General features: G+C 41.7%; 2 protein-coding genes across 7 annotated transcripts in view; one reads left to right on the forward strand and one right to left on the reverse strand.

Moving 5' to 3' along the window:
• Positions 1 to 9350, reverse strand: part of LOC110525500 (early estrogen-induced gene 1 protein) — a 26209-nt gene extending 16859 nt beyond the window's left edge. For 2 of the 5 annotated variants that reach the window (XM_021605655.3, XM_021605652.3), the window contains exons 1-2: positions 3839 to 4126; positions 3511 to 3676 (exon numbers count right to left, since the gene is read on the reverse strand). In XM_021605655.3, the coding sequence (XP_021461330.3) occupies positions 3511 to 3656 (146 nt within the window). In that variant the 5' untranslated portion in view covers positions 3657 to 3676; positions 3839 to 4126. Of the gene's footprint in view, positions 1 to 3510; positions 3677 to 3838; positions 4127 to 9203 lie in introns of those variants that run through there. The other 3 variants (XR_016496564.1, XM_090237245.1, XM_021605653.3) reach the window with 3 other exon arrangements.
• On the forward strand, positions 8897 to 17014 carry LOC110525499 (mitochondrial adenyl nucleotide antiporter SLC25A25-A). Of its 2 annotated transcripts, none has more exons than XM_021605651.3 (10): positions 8897 to 9173; positions 10684 to 10810; positions 10945 to 11032; positions 11157 to 11271; positions 13798 to 13956; positions 14603 to 14755; positions 14937 to 15044; positions 15227 to 15394; positions 15486 to 15636; positions 15803 to 17014. In XM_021605651.3, the coding sequence occupies exons 1-10, from the start codon at positions 9015 to 9017 to the stop codon at positions 15985 to 15987; spliced, it is 1413 nt and encodes a 470-aa protein (XP_021461326.1). In that variant the 5' UTR covers positions 8897 to 9014; the 3' UTR covers positions 15988 to 17014. The 2 variants fall into 2 exon arrangements, with proteins under 2 accessions (XP_021461326.1, XP_036835521.1); XM_036979626.2 differs by lacking the exon at positions 8897 to 9173 and adding an exon at positions 9330 to 9455.
• Positions 17015 to 17061: the final 47 nt, after the last annotated feature.

Genomic DNA, 17061 nt, shown 5'->3' on the forward strand with positions numbered 1-17061 from the left:
CATAAAGTGTGGTTTGCATCACTGAACGACCGCAACAAGAATTAAGTGGCTATACTTTGGCAAAAATAAATATTTTGCTTAAGAAATTTACTCTGGTGTCTCTGGAAATCTAATGAGCATTTTGCATGCATTGAATTTTATAAACTCTCTTTTTGACAATGTACGAGACCGTTTCAGAGGAGCAAAACTGCCGTGTTGAAAGCTACAGAGGCGTGCCATTTAGAGTGACGATTTCCGGTTTATTAATTACAAAATGTTTATTAGGATCTCATCTAGAAGAGTGGTGTTATTTTATCATTTGATCTCGTACAGGCACGTTACCAGGTGTTTAAAGACACTTACGTGTATGTAACATTGGGCGTTAAAGGGTTTTTAATTACGGCTGTATCAATGGCTTGGCATATTCAAGCCTTTGATTTGTTTTTCAGCTATACAGCAGCACTGCCATTTGTTTACTATACATTAATGGCAATATGGCAATTCTTCCATAGTAGCGGTCATGCCCAATGCATATGCGTTTTGCCGGATGTCTAGGCCGCATTTTCCGTACTTGACACACGTGCTTCGCTTTTCAACTAGCTAAAAGCTAGCTAGAGTCTGTGTGTACTTCTGTTTGTAGCACTGCATGGTAAAGCAACGCATAAGTTGAAAACATTGAACGCATGCGGTACACAGAACGCACTGCAGCCCAGTGCGGCATCCCCAACGTAGCGTTGCGGACTACTGCATTGACAATGAATGACTACCGCCGGAACGCAAAGAGTTTGATGCATCTGATGGACATGAGGCTTTGTACCAGATGAAAACACTTTGCGTTCCAGCGGAAGTCATTCATCTGGCAAAAAAAAAAACGTATATGATTCTGGTGGACATCTGGCATAAAGCCGGTTCTTATGCGACACAGCCGCGGCCACGTATAGAAGTAGATGATCTACACACATGCAAGAGGAATTTCTCACTCGATACAAAGGTTTCAGAATATTCTGTTTTTTTATGAACCACCTGCAACTGAACAGAGTAGATATGATTTTCTTCCCAATCGAACTAAGAAAGTATCAGCAAGAACAGGTTAGTTGAAATTGCTTCTGACCCTTTCTACTTGCCAAGGTATAATGGCTACTATGGAAGAATTGACATACCATCATTTTAATGTATAGCTAGGTTTGCTATAAAAGCTGAAGGATGGTTGGCTAACCAGTCTCAAGATCATAGGATGGAGCTATGGATTAAATCAAACTTTGTCACATGCACCAAATACAAGAAGTGTACACTTTACCATAAAATGCTTACTTACAAACCCTTACCTCTTCTTGAACTGCACTGTTGGTTAAAAAAAGATTTACCAAGTAGACTAAAATAAAAAGTAACACAATAAGAATAACGAGGCTATATACAGGGGGCAGAGTCCGTGTGCAGGGGTAGACATTAGCTGAGCTAATTTGTACATGTAGTTGGGGGTGAAGTGACTATGCATAGATAAAACAGCAAGTAGCAGCAGTGTACTGGTGGGGGGGTCAGTCAATGTCCGGTGGCAATTTTATTAATTGTTCAGCAGTCTTATGGCTTGGGAAAAGAAGCTGTTGAGGAGCCTTTTGGTCCTAGACTTGGCGCTTCGGTACCGCTTGCAGTGCGGTAGCAGGGAAAAGTCTATAACTTGGGTGATTGGAGTCTCCGCCAATTTTATGGGCTTCCCTCTGCCCTCAATGGCAGGAAGCTTGGCCCCAGTGATGTACTGGGCCGTTCCCACTACCCTCTGTAGCGCCTTACGGTCAGATGCCGGGCAGTTTCCATACCAGGCGGGGATGCAACCGGTCAGGATGCTCTCGATGGTGCAGCTGTAGAACCTTTTGAGAGTCTGGGGACCCACGTCAAATCTTTTCGGTCTCCTGAGGGGGAAAAGGTTTTGTCGTGCCCTCTCAACGACTGTCTTGGTATGTCAGGTCCATGATAGTTCGTTGGTGATGTGGACACCAAGGAACTTGAAACTCTCGACCCGCTCCACTACAGCCCCGTTGATGTTATTGGGGGCCTGTTCGGCCCACCTTTTCCTGTAGTTCACAATCAGCTCCTTTGTCTTGCTCACATTAAGGGGGAGGTTGCTGTCCTGGCACGACACTGCCAGTTCTGACCTCCTCCCTATAGGCCGCATCATCGTTGTCGGTGATCAGGCCTACCACTTGTGTCGTCAGCAAACTTAATTATGGTGTTGGCCACAGAGTCGTGGGTGAACAGGGAATACAGGTGGGGACTAGGAACACACCCCTGAGGGGCCTCAGTGTTAAGGATCAGCATGGCAGACGTGTTGTTGCCTACTCTTACCACCTGGGGGAGGCCCATCAGGAAGTCCAGGATTCAGTTGCAGAGGGAGGTGTTTAGTCCCAGCGTCCTTAGCTTAGTGATGAGCTTTGAGGGAACGCTGAGCTGTAGTCAATGAACAGCATTCTCACATAGGTGTTCCTTTTGTCCAGGTGACAAAGGGCAGTGTGGTGTGCAATAGAGATTGCATAATCTGTGGATCTGTTGGGGAGGTATGCAAATTGGAGTGGGGCTAGGGTGTCCGGGTGGATGCTGTTGATGTGAGCCATGACCAGCCTTTCAAAGCACTTCATGGCTACCAACGTAAGTGCCACGGGGCGGTAATCATTTAGGCAGGTTACCTTCGCTTCCTTGGGCACAGGGACTATGGCGGTCTGCTTGAAACATGTAGGTATTACAGACTCAGTCAGGGACGACACTTGACAGTTGGTCCACACATGCTTTGAGTATACGTCCTGGTAATCCATCTGGCCCAGCAGCTTTGTGAATGTTGACCTGTTTAAAGGTTTTGTTCACATCAAATCAAATCAAATTTTATTTGTCACATACACATGGTTAGCAGATGTTAATGCGAGTGTAGCGAAATGCTTGTGCTTCTAGTTCCGACAATGCAGTAATAACAAGTAATCTAACTAACAATTCCAAAACTACTGTCTTGTACACATCGGTACCGAGAGAGCGTTATCAGTCATCCAGAACAGCTGGTGTGCTCATGCATGTTTCAGTGTTGCTTGCCTCGATAATAAAAGGAATTTAGCTCGTCTGGTAAACTTTCGTCAATGGGCAGCTCGCGTCTGGATTTCCCTTTGTAATCCTTAATAGGATGTAATGCCAGGGTTGCACAATTCCAGGAACTTTCAATAAAATGTCCTGGTTTTCCAGAAATCCTGGTTGGAGGTTTCCGGACATTCTGCTTATCCTCCAAACAGGATTTTGGGTAAAACAGGGAATATATTTTAAGTTCCTGGAATTTTGCAACCCTAACCAATGACGGACATAAATCCAACAATGTTAGACATACTTTGAAATGATTTGTACACAGACATTGTTTACTAACAATGCAGTAAAAACAAAGTTATGCTGGGGTAAGAGTGGTATGAGGCATTTAAAGTTAACATTATGACAGCAGTTTGGTAATAGTTTGCTATATTGCCCATGCGGCATGCACACAGCGAACACAAAGCAACATTCTACCTTGATGAAGTTGCAACAAAGTCTCCACCGTCCAACAATCTCAGCTTGCAGAACAATACCCCGTTCACGAAAGGCACTGCAGTCAGCTCCTCCAATGTCAAATGTGTCTGAAACTTGAATTTCTTCTTTTTCACAAAAAAAGCCATTGAAGGGTATTGTAATGGACCTGTAAACAATGACACAAATATTTAGCTGATGATGGCAACGTTTAGAGATTAAAACAGCCTACACTATTTATTCAACCTATTAAATTTGAAACAGATGTGGTGACCATAACACATTGAAACAATCTGAAATGACTTATTACTACAAAACATTGGTTACATACCTTGAGACCGACCACAGTGTGTATTGGCACCTCACAACTTTTTATTCTGTGTGCTTGATACGATGCTGACTCAAATGCTCTTGACTAACTACTGACCCGTCTTGAAATCTTGGAGTACAATACATTGTAGAACAAGCAATACATTTGTCAGGCACTTTTCTGTTCAAACAGCCTCTAATTCTTCTATCATGACATTTGATCTCTTTTCCACATATCGCAAGCTAAAGCTAGGAAAAAAATGCAACTGACATGCCACCGGTAACCCACACAGTAAATTGGGTATGGTTCTAGTATACTACAAACCAATACCAAAATTGCTCAATTAGCTCCGCCCCTGGATGCTTTCGTGTCACTGATCGTGTAGGCTGGTGCTCCCACCGACGAGGTGAATACGACCCCTTGTGGCTATGCATAAGAGGTGGAGAGGTACGTCTCAGGACGATAACTGTAACCATCCACTTAGTAGCCTATGTCTAATCAGTGGTGTAAAGTACTTGAGTAAAAAAACTTGAAAGTACTACTTAAGTAGTTTTTTGGGGTATCTGTACTTTACTTTGCTATTTATATTTTTGACAACTTTTACTTCACTACATTCCTAAAGAATATCATGTACTTTTTACTCCGTACATTTTCCCTGACACCCAAAAGTTCTTTTTACATTTTGAATGCTTAGCAGGACAGGAAAATTGTCAAATTCCCACACTTACCAAGAGAACATCCCTGATCATCTACTGCCTCTTATCTGGGGGACTCACTAAACACAAATGCATTGTTTGTAAATTGTCTGAGTTTAGGAGCATGCCCCTGGCTAACCATAAATACAATTAAAATGGTTCTGTCTGGTTTACTTAATATAAGGAATTTGAAATTACCTTTACTTTTGATACTTGAGAACATTTGAGGATTTACTTTTGATACTTAAGTACTTAAAACCAAATACTTTTAGACTTTTACTCATGCAGTACTTTACTGGGTGACTTTTACTTGAGTGATTTTCTATTAAGGTATCTTTACTTTAACTCAAGTACTTTTTCCACCAGAGTGGAAGTGTGTGTGTGTGTGTGTGTGTGTGTGTGTGTGTGTGTGTGTAAATAACAACCTCTAAAACACACATGTTCTTCTCATTATGCTTAGACGGGTTTTAGTTATTGAACTTTCTCCCTCTGTCATTCTGTAAATAAGGATGTCATATGGGAAACATTGTTTCATAGGTTATAGCCAGGTTCCACTTTTTATAGCTAATGTATTTTATTTATTCAATCATTTGTTTGACCATACAGACACAGGTGAATACTTACTTTCAAACTGCTATTGCTACATGTCATAACAAGACCATGCCACAGGAGAGTGATAGAGCCCCAAGGTGTCAAAATAGATAAATAGGCCTAAAACATGGCCTGCTTGGACTAAAATCCTTGCTCTCTTTTCATGTCTTAATCCCAACACTAACTGGGGTTGTCACGTTGATATGGATCACATCTTTCTGTGTTCATTCAAATCTATGTTGAAATATGTGCATGGGTGCAATAACTCTTTCAAAGTATAATCATCCTTTTGTATTAGAATAGTGTTTGCAAAGACTACCACTTTTGAAACCATGATTCTACAAATAAAAGGGAATTATTTTAGGGCTACAATTACTTTTGCCATGGACATTTTCTTGTTTCCTTCAGCCCCTACATGTTTCAAAGTTACATATGCATCCGAGTGGTTACATTTAAGATATTCTACTTCAGTTCTGGTGGGGGAGATAAATTGATTCGAAACCAGCACATTCTGTGGTGTTCTAGGACAGAATGTTGAGACTTACAAACTGTGCCAAAGACCACGTTTTTTTTTTATCAGACAGTGTCATCATAGTTTAAGTGACCTGTACACGGAATCATGGTTGAACTCGAACCCTGTAATATTTGAATCACTTGATGTACATTTCAAGTGATATTACTGAACATAATGAGATACAGTATGTGGACAACCCCTTCAAATTACTGGATTTGGCTATTTCAGCCACACCCATTGCTGACAGATGTATAAAACCGAGCACATTGCCATGCAATCTACATAGACAAACATTGGCAGTAGAATGGCTTTTCTGAAGAGCTCAGTGACTTTCAATGTGGCACAATCATAGGATGCCACCTTTCCAACAAGTCAAATTTCTGCCCTGCTAAAGCTGCCCCGGTCAACTGTAAGTGCTGTTATCGTGAAGTGGAAATGTCTAAGAGCAACAACGGCTCAGCCATGAAGTGGTACTGTAGGCCACACAAGCTCACAGAATGGGACCAATGAGTGCTGTGGCGTGTAAAAATGGTCTGTCCTCGGTTGCAACACTCACTACCAACTTCCAAACTGCCTCTGGAAGCAATGTCACCCCAATAACTGTTCGTCGGGAGCTTCTTGAAATCGGTTTTCACGGCCGAGCAGCTGCACACACGCCTAAGATCACCATGCGCAATGCCAAGCGTCAGCTGGAGTGTTGTAAAGCTCGCTGCCATTGGACTCTGAAGCTGTGGAAACGCGTTATCTGGAGTGATGAATCCCGCTTCGCCATCTGGCAGTCCGACGAACGAATCTGGGTTTGGAGGATGCCAGGAGAATGCTACCTGCTCCAATGCATGGTGCCAACTGTAAAGTTTGATGGAGGAGGAATAAGGGTCTGGGGCTGTTTTTCATGGTTCGGGTTAGGCCCCTTAGTTCTAGTGAAGGGAAAACTTAACATTACAGCACACAATGACATTCTAGACTATTCTGTGCTTCCAACTTTGTGTCAGAAGGTTGGGGAAGGCCATTTCCTGTTTCAGCATGACAATGCCGCTGTGCACAAAGCGAGGTCCATACAGAAATGGTTTGTCGCGATCGTTGTGGAAGAACTTGACTGGCCTGCACAGATACCTGACCTCAACTCCATCGAACACCTTTGGGATTAATTAGAAAGCTGACCAAAGCCAGGTCTAATCGCCAAACATCAGTGCCCGACCTCACTAATACTTGTGGTTGAATGGAAGCAAGTCCCTGCAGCAATGTTCCAACATCTAGTGGAAAGCCTTCCCAGAAGAGTGGGGGCTGTTATAGCAGCAAAGGGAGGACCACCTCCATATTAATTCCCATGGAAGGCCAAAAAGATCATCAAGGACAACAACCACCTGAGCCAATGCCTGTTCAACCCACTATCATCCAGAAGGCGAGGTCAGTACAGATGCATCAAAGCTGGGACCGAGAGACAGAAGCTGTTTTTCAATCTCAAGGCCATCAGACTTTTAAATAGCCATCACTTGTAACTTAGAGGCTGCTGCCCTATATACATATACTTGAAATCACTGGCCACTTTAATAATGGAACACTAGTCACTTGAGTAATGCAAAATATGTCAACATTATTCATCTCATATGTGTATATACTGTATTGTTTTCTATTCTACTGTATTTTAGTCTATGCCACTCCGACATTGCTCATCCAAATATTTATATATTCTTAATTCCATTATTTTACCTTAGATGTGTGTGTATTGTTGTGAAATGTTTAGATATTATTTGTTAGATATTACTGCACTGTTGGAGCTAGAAACACAAGCATTTCGCTACACCCGCAAAAACATCTGCTAAACATGTGTATGTGACCAATACAATTTGATTTGGAATGAGATGTTTGCATACTTTTGGTCATGTAGTGTACATTATTCTTATAAGTTGGTCAATTTGCTCTCGCCTTGCTAAAACAATAATTATTAAAATGCCTGTATTTACAGGTGGCAGAGAGATCCTAAACAATGAAAGGGCTGCACTTTTCAGTTCCATTGGAATGCTCATTGTGATGAGGTCCTGCTCGCACTGGGCTTGCACTGGAATCTAGGTATGCCAAAAAGCCCTGTAACTCCAAATTGGTATCCCTGAAGCTTGCCTGTCAAACTATTGTTGTCCCAGAGTTATTGCAATCTCTAAAGATTTTATTGCCTAAGAGGTGCCATGTTCTTTGAATAGTAAATATGTACCGAGACTACGACCATAAATTCTCATTAGAACTCATGTTTGACTTAAACATTAACACTACACTTTTTCATATGCTACAGTTGAAATGTGTTCGATTTTGAGTTTGCATCCCAATGTTACACTTTATATACATCACAGAAGACTGAAATATAACAAAACCGTTTGACATACATATTTATTAATATTTATTCATAATTAACATTATTAACATTCCACCCATGAGGCCACTAGGTCATTTAACTGCAGGGAAGGGCTACCCATGTCAATAGACCAATGGGTTCCATAAAAAGTATCCTGAAAAAAATGTTATTACTGTTTATATAATTACCTGCACTTGTCTCTGTTAATTATCTGCAGCACCTCTCTGTGTTTTCTACTTCCACACTCCATAATTTGTGCATACCCTCAGACTGGACCACCAACAAAATGTCAACAATGGATCAAATGCAACATGTGACATTTTCAAATGCAAATAGTACTTGGCGCCTGTCCTCTGGCATTTAAATCTAGGCATGTTTTCATCATTCTACAACACAACTTCATGATGTTCTTTAGTGTCTGGTGGGACAAGTGCAGACCTTTGCAGGACATACAACCCCCATGTAAAAAAAATATATAAAAATGCACATATTAAAAGTTTTAAATCTATTGATTACTTTTTATTCTCTTTAGTGTGGGAGAAAAGCAAATTATCACACAGTATATTTACTGCCTCAATTCTGATATGTAGTCCTAGAATGTTGGTATTAAACACATACCTTGATGTGCCTTTTATCATCTTATCTCAGAATTCCTAGAGTTGTAAACATTGTTACTAACAGGCTGAATAATAATCCAAGGAACATACCAGTTCAAGGAACTGTTCTGTCTAAGCTGGACATTCTCAGAAAGTTGTTATTATGATATGTTGGTTGAACTCAGGCCATCTTTGAATGTATTTGCCTTGATCTTGCGTAAAGGGCGCAATGGAATGATACAGTGGTGGTTCGAGCAAATTACGTTGCCGAGTGGGGAAAAAATACAGAGCCAATGAAATAGGTTTATTTTTAAAAGGGAGTGGTTTCATGGGTTTCTATAACACAACGCACTTCCTTACCGGCATTTTAGTATTAACACGCGAAGTTGAACAGTCTTTGGTGTACTTACTAGCTATTTATTTATTGTGGAACGTGTTTACCTTTACTTTAAATATGCTTGGCCTGTGCCTTTATGTGCCTGTTCCGAATTCGGATGCGGCTGAATTCGAGTATTTTGAGTCCAATGGACTACCATCGGAGTTGAAATCGCTCTTCAAATTGAGTGTGTTTCTACCTTCACAAGAGTTTTCTACTTATCGGAAATGGAGAAAGGTAAAACTTGCCGTATATTATTTTACTTACATGTATTTATGCTTCAGCGGGGTTCACATCAAGTTTTACATTTTGAGTGTTGTATTTGGTTATTCCTCGAAATTACACATATTTGTAACGATCACGCTGTCGTAGTTTCCTGTAAGTGCAAACCCCTTCTTCCTGCACCCGCGGTTTGTCACGGTTTCCATTAGTTACCACAGTCAAAGTCAAAATGGCCTATAAAGTAAAAATTAATAACTCAAATTTCCTTTTTGGTCTTAATTTAAAGTTCGGCATACGGTTAGTAGTGTGTTGGTTTAAAATTACTTTTTAAGAAATGCATTTTATAAATGGGTGGCGTTTATGACTTTGGCTATGCGTTTGTCAAAAGGAAAAGGTATAAACGGAATCTTTGGGACATCCCAACTCACGTCATTTAAAACGGTAAGGGTTGGGCTAAATTTAGGGTAAAAGTAGGGGCTAGGTTAAAGATAGGAACGTCCCAATGATCCCAGATAGCACTAACTTTAGTCAAACTCTACATCTACCCAGTGCTCCCATGCAATTTAGTGCACCTATCTGAATATAATGTTAAACATAATTACATAATGATGCTCCTTAATATGTTTTTTAAATGAATTACTTCATGAAGGTGTTTAAGTTCATTGAATAACTCAACTATTTATCATCAAAAGATCAAATAGTGCATAGATGGATTATTATTGTTTGGCTATACATTGATGGTTCCTAGGGCTTTCAAATTAAAACTATTGGCCTGCAAGACCCTCTTATTGATATAATCAAGTATCATTGACCTGGAGCCCTAAACCATTGGATTCAGGGTTGCAAATTAGCATAAAGAAATCACTGGAAGATGATGGAATGATTAAGTAATTGCATGCAAGACTTGGCTGGAGCTTCAAGACCCCCAAGACTGTTTGACCCACTTACCATAGACAAGGCATGGTGTTGATTGCAGAGTTTGGCATTGTGGATTGAGCCCTCATGTCTTCAGGGGTGGGTAATAGTGCCTGGGACATCTATCTATATCCTGCGAACTCACACTAAGCCTGTCTACCTGGTCTAAAATAGGGCCGGTGTTGATATTTGATTTACTGTATTGAAATACAGTATGTGACAGTGTTCCCATAGAGTACATTCCTTCTATCCAGGCGTATGTCACATTTGACAGTGAATGTAGGACAGGTTAGCCTAGATTTGAGTCCGCATGCTTTCAACATATGACCTTTGTGGTCTTTGCCTCTCAGAGACATTGCGGAAATGGTTTGTCGTGACTGGACATTAAGGTGATGACACCATCAAGAATGACATTATTCACACTTTAGCCTCCTTCCAGGTGCTTACAATACATTCCATTAGTATTGTCCACCTCCAGAGAAGTCCCCAGTCTAGGCTTTACTACAGTTGATTGATTTTCAATCGGCCCCTCTATAATGTCTCATAATAGAAAGCAGGTCAGTGTGCCTTTCCACTGTTGTTGATCATTTGGTTTTGTTTGCCTCTGCAGAAAGCAGTGAAAAGTGCAGATAAGGACCTGGATGAGCAGATGGTCTTCGAGGAGTTTGTGAACTATTTGCAAGATCATGAGAAAGACCTGAGACTTGTCTTCAAGAGCCTGGACAGAAGGAGAGCTGGTATGCAATTATCCACAAATCAGCTGTTACAGTTTGGGGACATACCTTAGCTACCACACAATTCAAATGTTTTTTTTTCTGATTTAGGTGGAATTCTGATTGGTGATGAATTGTCTTCTTCCATTGTGATTCAGGTCAAATATATTCTAAGGAAATCGTGGAGTCACTCCAGGACCTTGGTGTTCACATATCACAGCAGCATGCCGAGAAGATCCTACAATGGTAAGATATTATAATTGCGCAGTGTTCCCTTAAGATTTTGGTCAATCTTGTCAGTATGTCTTTTGTTACCAGTTTGATTCATATTCTCAAGAGTTTATGGTTTTGTTTTCATCTTTGTCAATAGCATGGATAAGAATGGCACAATGACCATCGACTGGAATGAGTGGAGCAACTACCCTCTGCTACACCCCAAAGAGAACAACATCCCTGAGATCACCCTCTACTGGAAACACTCCACGGTGAGAAGGGTGGGAGGACGGGGGGTGTGAACTAGCTATCCAGCAAGCAGGGAACAATTCTATTTCACGTTAATTTGAGTACACTCATTCACAAAATTGTGAATAGGGATGTTAATCCTATTACATAGATTAACACTGTGAACGGACGTGCCTCACCATTTAAGTCTTATTAGTGTTTAAATAGGACAGGAACGCTCTGAATGTAATGGCCATCATGAATTACCCCCTTGTATATCAAATGTTGATTACAATTTTAATTATCCCTTGTGTAAAATGTTTATTACGTTTGTAAAGTGTTAAGAGGACACTCAAATTATCCCCTCGGTATTCAGAACCACTTTCACAGGACAGTGTGTTCTTGGGCTGCATGCGGGTGGGGTAATGAAATACAGTATGTCTTAATAAGAAAAGCCAGCTCTAAATCTTAGCCTGTTTACCTCTCCTATGTGTCAAGAGCTACAGAACAACATTTATAAGCCGAGCGGGGGCAAAAAATATTCGGAAGCATTGCTTGGAGATGGGATGACCACCCAAAACAAAGGCCAAGGAAAATGTCCCACTGCATTCACTCAAGTCACTTTGGCCTGACCATCTCATGCCAGTAGTGTTACTCACACTTATATAACGTGATTTTAATATCAACTTGGCGATCATTAAATAGTTTTCAGCTGGTGATTCATCTCTGGCATGGTAAAGCTTCAGGGGGATAGAGCCTGTACTCTGGCATGGTAAAAGCTTCAGGAGGATAGAGCCTGTACTCTGGCATGGTAAAGCTTCAGGGGGATAGAGCCTGTACTCTGGCATGGTAAAGCTTCAGGGGGATAGAGCCTGTACTCTGGCATGGTAAAGCTTCAGGGGGATAGAGCCTGTACTCTGGCATGGTAAAGCTTCAGGAGGATAGAGCCTGTACTCTGGCATGGTAAAGCTTCAGGAGGATAGAGCCTGTACTCTGGCATGGTAAAGCTTCAGGGGGATAGAGCCTGTACTCTGGCATGGTAAAGCTTCAGGGGGATAGAGCCTGTACTCTGGCATGGTAAAGCTTCAGGAGGATAGAGCCTGTACTCTGGCATGGTAAAGCTTCAGGAGGATAGAGCCTGTACTCTGGCATGGTAAAGCTTCAGGAGGATAGAGCCTGTACTCTGGCATGGTAAAGCTTCAGGAGGATAGAGCCTGTACTCTGGCATGGTAAAGCTTCAGGAGGATAGAGCCTGTACTCTGGCATGGTAAAGCTTCAGGAGGATAGAGCCTGTACTCTGGCATGGTAAAGCTTCAGGGGGATAGAGCCTGTACTCTGGCATGGTAAAGCTTCAGGAGGATAGAGCCTGTACTCTGGCATGGTAAAGCTTCAGGGGGATAGAGCCTGTACTCTGGCATGGTAAAGCTTCAGGGGGATAGAGCCTGTACTCTGGCATGGTAAAGTTTCGGGGGGATAGAGCCTGTACTCTGGCATGGTAAAGCTTCAGGGGGATAGAGCCTGCACTCTGGCATGGTAAAGCTTCAGGGGGATAGAGCCTGTACTCTGGCATGGTAAAGCTTCAGGGGGATAGAGCCTGTACTCTGGCATGGTAAAGCTTCAGGGGGATAGAGCCTGTACTCTGGCATGGTAAAGCTTCAGGAGGATAGAGCCTGTACTCTGGCATGGTAAAGCTTCAGGGGGATAGAGCCTGTACTCTGGCATGGTAAAGCTTCAGGGGGATAGAGCCTGTACTCTGGCATGGTAAAGCTTCAGGGGGGTAGAGCCTGTACTCGGGCATGGTAAAGCTTCAGGAGGATAGAGCCTGTACTCTGGCATGGTAAAGCTTCAGGAGGATAGAGCCTGTACTCTGGCATGGTAAAGCTTCAGGGGGATAGAGCCTGTACTCTGGCATGGTAAAGCTTCAGGAGGATAGAGCCTGTACTCTGGCATGGGCTTTGCAAAGGCACCTCTGTAGGGACTTGTACCCAAAGCTATGTCTAGAGTCGGGAGTCTCGCTGGCTGAGTCAGATTGTCATTATGTAATAGATAGCTTTACAAGAAGGGAACATGCACTCTATTCTATACCCTTATAATATCAGCAGTCTGAACCATGACATCAAAGCACAAACACCCTTATTTTCTCTCTGGTTTGATATCAGATTACAAAGAAATGGCCCAGAAATAGCAGAGCAGGAAACAACAGAATTCAACTTGCTTCCCAACACAGAACATGAAGTAATCACTGACCTAAAGCCTCATGACCGGTGACCTATGTTTTGAGGGATGAGGGCAGACGCACACTGCACATTTCACTGTCAATACCACTCTTCCCTGTCCCAACCTCTAGATGAAAGTTTTGTGTATACATGGGGCCTTAGAAATCACACACACTGAAAAATGTTCAGTCACCCCCCCCCCCTCTTTTTTTTTTCTCTTTTTTTAAAAATAAATAGCTTGACTATATTTATAATTGCAAACTGCTCTTAGATAGCTCCAATGTCTTTTGGGCCAAAAGAGAAGATAATAGCATATAATAATACTCATGTTCTATATATTTCTACTCTCTGTAGCTCTTTGATGTAGGTGAGAATCTGATGGTGCCTGATGACTTCACAACAGAGGAAAAACTGTCAGGAATATGGTGGAGGCATCTGGTTGCAGGCGGAGGTGCAGGAGCAGTGTCCCGAACATTCACCGCCCCCTTAGACCGACTCAAAGTACTCATGCAGGTAAGAAGCCCTTGATCTACTGTCTTAATAGATAGTATGACAGCCATGTATTCCCAACAACAGTTTGAGTCCTAGTAATGGTACACCTAGCCCTCAATAACCAATGTATTTATTACCTAAGAGCCATACATGGGTTAATGAGTACGTAGATTATTGCCAGAACAGAGGGCAAGAGTCCTGGGGGCTGTTCGTTCCCACCGGCTCATTCAGCTGACCAATGTTAGTGGCTAAGAGCCAGCACATCGTCTCTGGTGAGTTGTGATTGGCTGCATCAGGAGAGATTAGATCTGCTTTTACGTGATAGCAATGTGGGGATCAGTAACCCCTGATTGGCGTTAGTGGATCTGTTTGAACAAGTTGTCTAGTGTCATCTTGTGTTGTTACAACTGATACCAGAACACTGACTTGTTCCACACTGATCCCGTTGAGCAAATATGTTCACATTCTCAAAGCCTATGCCGGATAACTGAAGAAATGTTATGAGAATAAAAGGCCAACTTTCATGTAAATCATGAATTGGCATCAATGGAAGATGTGCATGAACATTTGAGTTAAGCGCACAGATCTCGATTCAGAATACGCCCCTAATTGTGTTATTGTTCATGTGACTTCTGTATGATAAACATTGATATTCTTTATTTGTCAGGTCCATGGTTCCAGTAGCAACAACATGTGCATCATGAGTGGGCTCACCCAGATGATCAAAGAAGGTGGGATGAGGTCGCTGTGGAGAGGGAACGGAATGAACATCGTCAAAATTGCACCTGAAACTGCCATTAAGTTCATGGCTTATGAGCAGGTACTTGCTCCTATATAATTTTCTTAATTTCTATTACTCTTTTTAAAATGATATATAAACCATTATTATAATTCCCTAATCTCAATTTCTGAAGTGAGGACCAAGTTCATGTTCTAACCAGTGTCTGCCCCATCTTATTTTCTCCCCTCTCTCCTTTCAACTGAAAAACTCTCTGGCACAGATCAAGCGTTTGATTGGCAGTGATAAGGAGACACTTGGCATCCTGGAGCGTTTTGTAGCTGGCTCTATGGCTGGAGTCATCGCTCAGAGCACCATCTACCCCATGGAGGTGAGCAGCCATCAATCATCCCCCCTATCATAGACCTGGGATGATTACATCTATTATTGTTGTCAGGATAGAAAGGACAAAAATGAATGATTGATTTGCAAATAAATTAGTAATGCCAATGTTTTCAATCTGATTACATGCCACCTGCTAGATTTTCATAGTCTTTCATTTCTGAACACAAGGTTCTGAAAACACGGCTTGCCTTACGAAAGACTGGTCAGTACTCTGGCATCTCTGACTGTGCAAAGAACATCTTTAGGAGAGAGGGGCTGGGTGCCTTTTACAAGGGCTTTATCCCCAACATGATGGGCATCATCCCCTACGCTGGAATCGACCTGGCTGTGTATGAGGTAAGAAGAGACCCGGATATAACTTAACAAAGCTGTTTTCACTGCATTGTATGCTCCATTTGGAATTATCTGACTGTTATTTTTTCCACAGACATTGAAGAACTCCTGGTTAGAAAAGTATGGCACCAAAAGTACTGACCCGGGAGTGTTAGTTCTGCTTGGCTGTGGCACAATCTCCAGCACCTGTGGTCAGCTGGCCAGCTACCCCCTAGCCCTGGTCAGGACCCGCATGCAGGCACAAGGTGAGACCTTCAACAATACACCTAATTTACACTGCTTATATTCTTTCAAATATATTAAATCTTACTTATTTTATTGCGATGCAGTTATAAATAACTACCAGTTTTGCTGTTCCTTTGTATTCATCTTTGGCTCTAATGCTGACTGTGTGCCATGTCTCTCCTATAGCCATGATGGAGGGCAGCCCACAGATGACAATGTCAGGGCTCTTCAAACAAATCATTCAGACAGAAGGGGCCACTGGCCTCTACAGGGGCCTGGCCCCTAACTTCCTGAAGGTCATTCCAGCTGTCAGCATCAGCTATGTGGTGTACGAGAACCTGAAGATGTCGCTGGGAGTTAAGTCACGATGAGAAGGTGACTCACGACATCTGAATGGTTCAGCTTTGACGTGTGTGTATGTGTGCGTGTGTGAGTGAGATCCCTCCGAGTTGATGCTAAGGAATCTCTGACACTTGAGGTTTGTGGAGCCATCTCATTCTATGAATGTCAGAAGATGGAGTAGAACAAGGGACAATATAATGAAAAGACAAGGTATCAACTCTGTGAGCTTAAGTTTTCTGAGTAGTTATTGGTTATCTCTCCCCCCCCCCCCCACCCACCACATTTGCCTGATATGAAAATTATATTTGTTCATGTTCCTAGAATATAAGAAATTGGGAAAAAGCACGTGGTGATTATTTCCCCTTCTCACTTGGTGCAGATAGACAATGTATTCACACTGCCATTTATTTTTGTTTTTTATTGTCTGGGTATGACAGTTAAGAATGGAATGTTTTTTGTTGTTGTTCAGAACACAGCACTAACTGGCTTTATGTTCATAGGTTTGATTGTTATGGATGACTAGAGAGAGCCATATTATGTACAAGTATTGTGGGTGTGTTTGCAAAATAAGATCTCATTGGCTTCTTATGCAATGTTAAAGAGCATGTATTTGTAAACGTTTTCAATGCAAACCATGCAATAAATTATTGCTTGAGTCCATCCTGCATATTTTCACTTAATATATAACTGTAATAGTTTGTCCATTTACATTTAGTTGGTTATTATGGAAATGCACAATAATTACTTCTGTGTTGAGTGCAAATCTCTGTATATGAGCTCAAGTCAAGATCAGGAGAGTCTTGGTTGTCAGGACACTTAATCATTGTCTTTATACCTAAAACCAAACATGATTTTAGAGCTTTGAGAAGATCGATGAGTAATACTAATGCACTTTAATTCATGCTGGAGACACTTTTGAGTGTTTTGCATTCACTTTAGATTGAAACTGGGAATTCACTTCAACTTCTGTAAATAATCATTTTATTATTAAACATTTTTTATGAGCCATTTTGTACAATGTTCTTTGAGCAAATAAATGAAAAGTATTGTATAATATTCACGTGTATTTCTTGACTCGCGTGTGTGTTCTTGTGGCTGGATGT

Source organism: Oncorhynchus mykiss, chromosome 6 (assembly GCF_057628025.1).
Source record: "Oncorhynchus mykiss isolate SJ-2025 chromosome 6, ASM5762802v1, whole genome shotgun sequence".
Taxonomy (NCBI): domain Eukaryota; kingdom Metazoa; phylum Chordata; class Actinopteri; order Salmoniformes; family Salmonidae; genus Oncorhynchus; species Oncorhynchus mykiss.